Source organism: Ceratina calcarata, unplaced genomic scaffold, assembly GCF_001652005.2.
Source record: "Ceratina calcarata isolate Rehan_Ccalc_2016 unplaced genomic scaffold, ASM165200v1 scaffold30.2, whole genome shotgun sequence".
NCBI lineage: Eukaryota > Metazoa > Arthropoda > Insecta > Hymenoptera > Apidae > Ceratina > Ceratina calcarata.
In genome coordinates, this window is record NW_017152466.1 from 514 (window position 1) to 1,185 (window position 672).

At 38.4% G+C, this 672-nt stretch overlaps 1 protein-coding gene across 1 annotated transcript in view; it reads right to left on the reverse strand.

The window, feature by feature from the left end:
* LOC108624162 (uncharacterized) overlaps positions 1–666 on the reverse strand; it is a 1,173-nt gene extending 507 nt beyond the window's left edge. Inside the window, exon 1 of the mRNA XM_018023272.1 lies at positions 156–666. Within this exon, the coding sequence (XP_017878761.1) occupies positions 156–484 (329 nt within the window). The 5' untranslated portion in view covers positions 485–666. The remainder of the gene's footprint in view (positions 1–155) is intronic.
* Between the last annotated feature and the right edge of the window lie 6 nt (positions 667–672).

The window sequence follows — 672 nt, forward strand, 5'->3', positions numbered from 1 at the left end:
ACATTGTCCCGGTCAGGAGACCAGGGCGATTCTTTATGTTTTAGGGTGTTTTAATTTTTTATCTCTGTATACTACTTGTAATTTGGGCAATGGGATTTTAAGGGTTAAATAAACGATTGTTTGTTACCAGATTGTTAATAGTTTTTGTAACTGACCTGTCGTGTTTTATTTTCCCTTGTGCTCCGTTATTTCCTATTTTATTTCCTTCCTTTCTATTATAAAGCTTTAGCGTGGATGATATGTTCTCCGTCGGTTCCTCTAATGGGAGTGAGATTCTTAGTAAATCTTCCTCGAAGTCTGCTTCGTTATCCTTATTTGTTGTGTTGTTTTCCCTTGTGTTTTGTTTACTCATTATTTCTTCTTTCTCGTGAGCCGGGTTATTTGTTAATATCGCGTTTGGTTTTGTCGGCGCCGGAGTGCCCTTATTTATCGTTAGACCATCATCCATGGTTCTTGTTATCTCTTTGGGGACAGTGATTTCCATTTCTTGATAGTAGTTAATGTTTGTTGATAAGATGTACTCATCTCCGGCATTGTCAAAGGGGTTGATATCCTCCCTTTGTGGGATCGTCTCTTTGATGATCGGTGAAACATTTGAATTGACTGTTGTCCCCACTTTTTCGGTTCCTTCTTTTGGTTCGCTTATGAAATCTTCTTCTGTTACCTCTACCT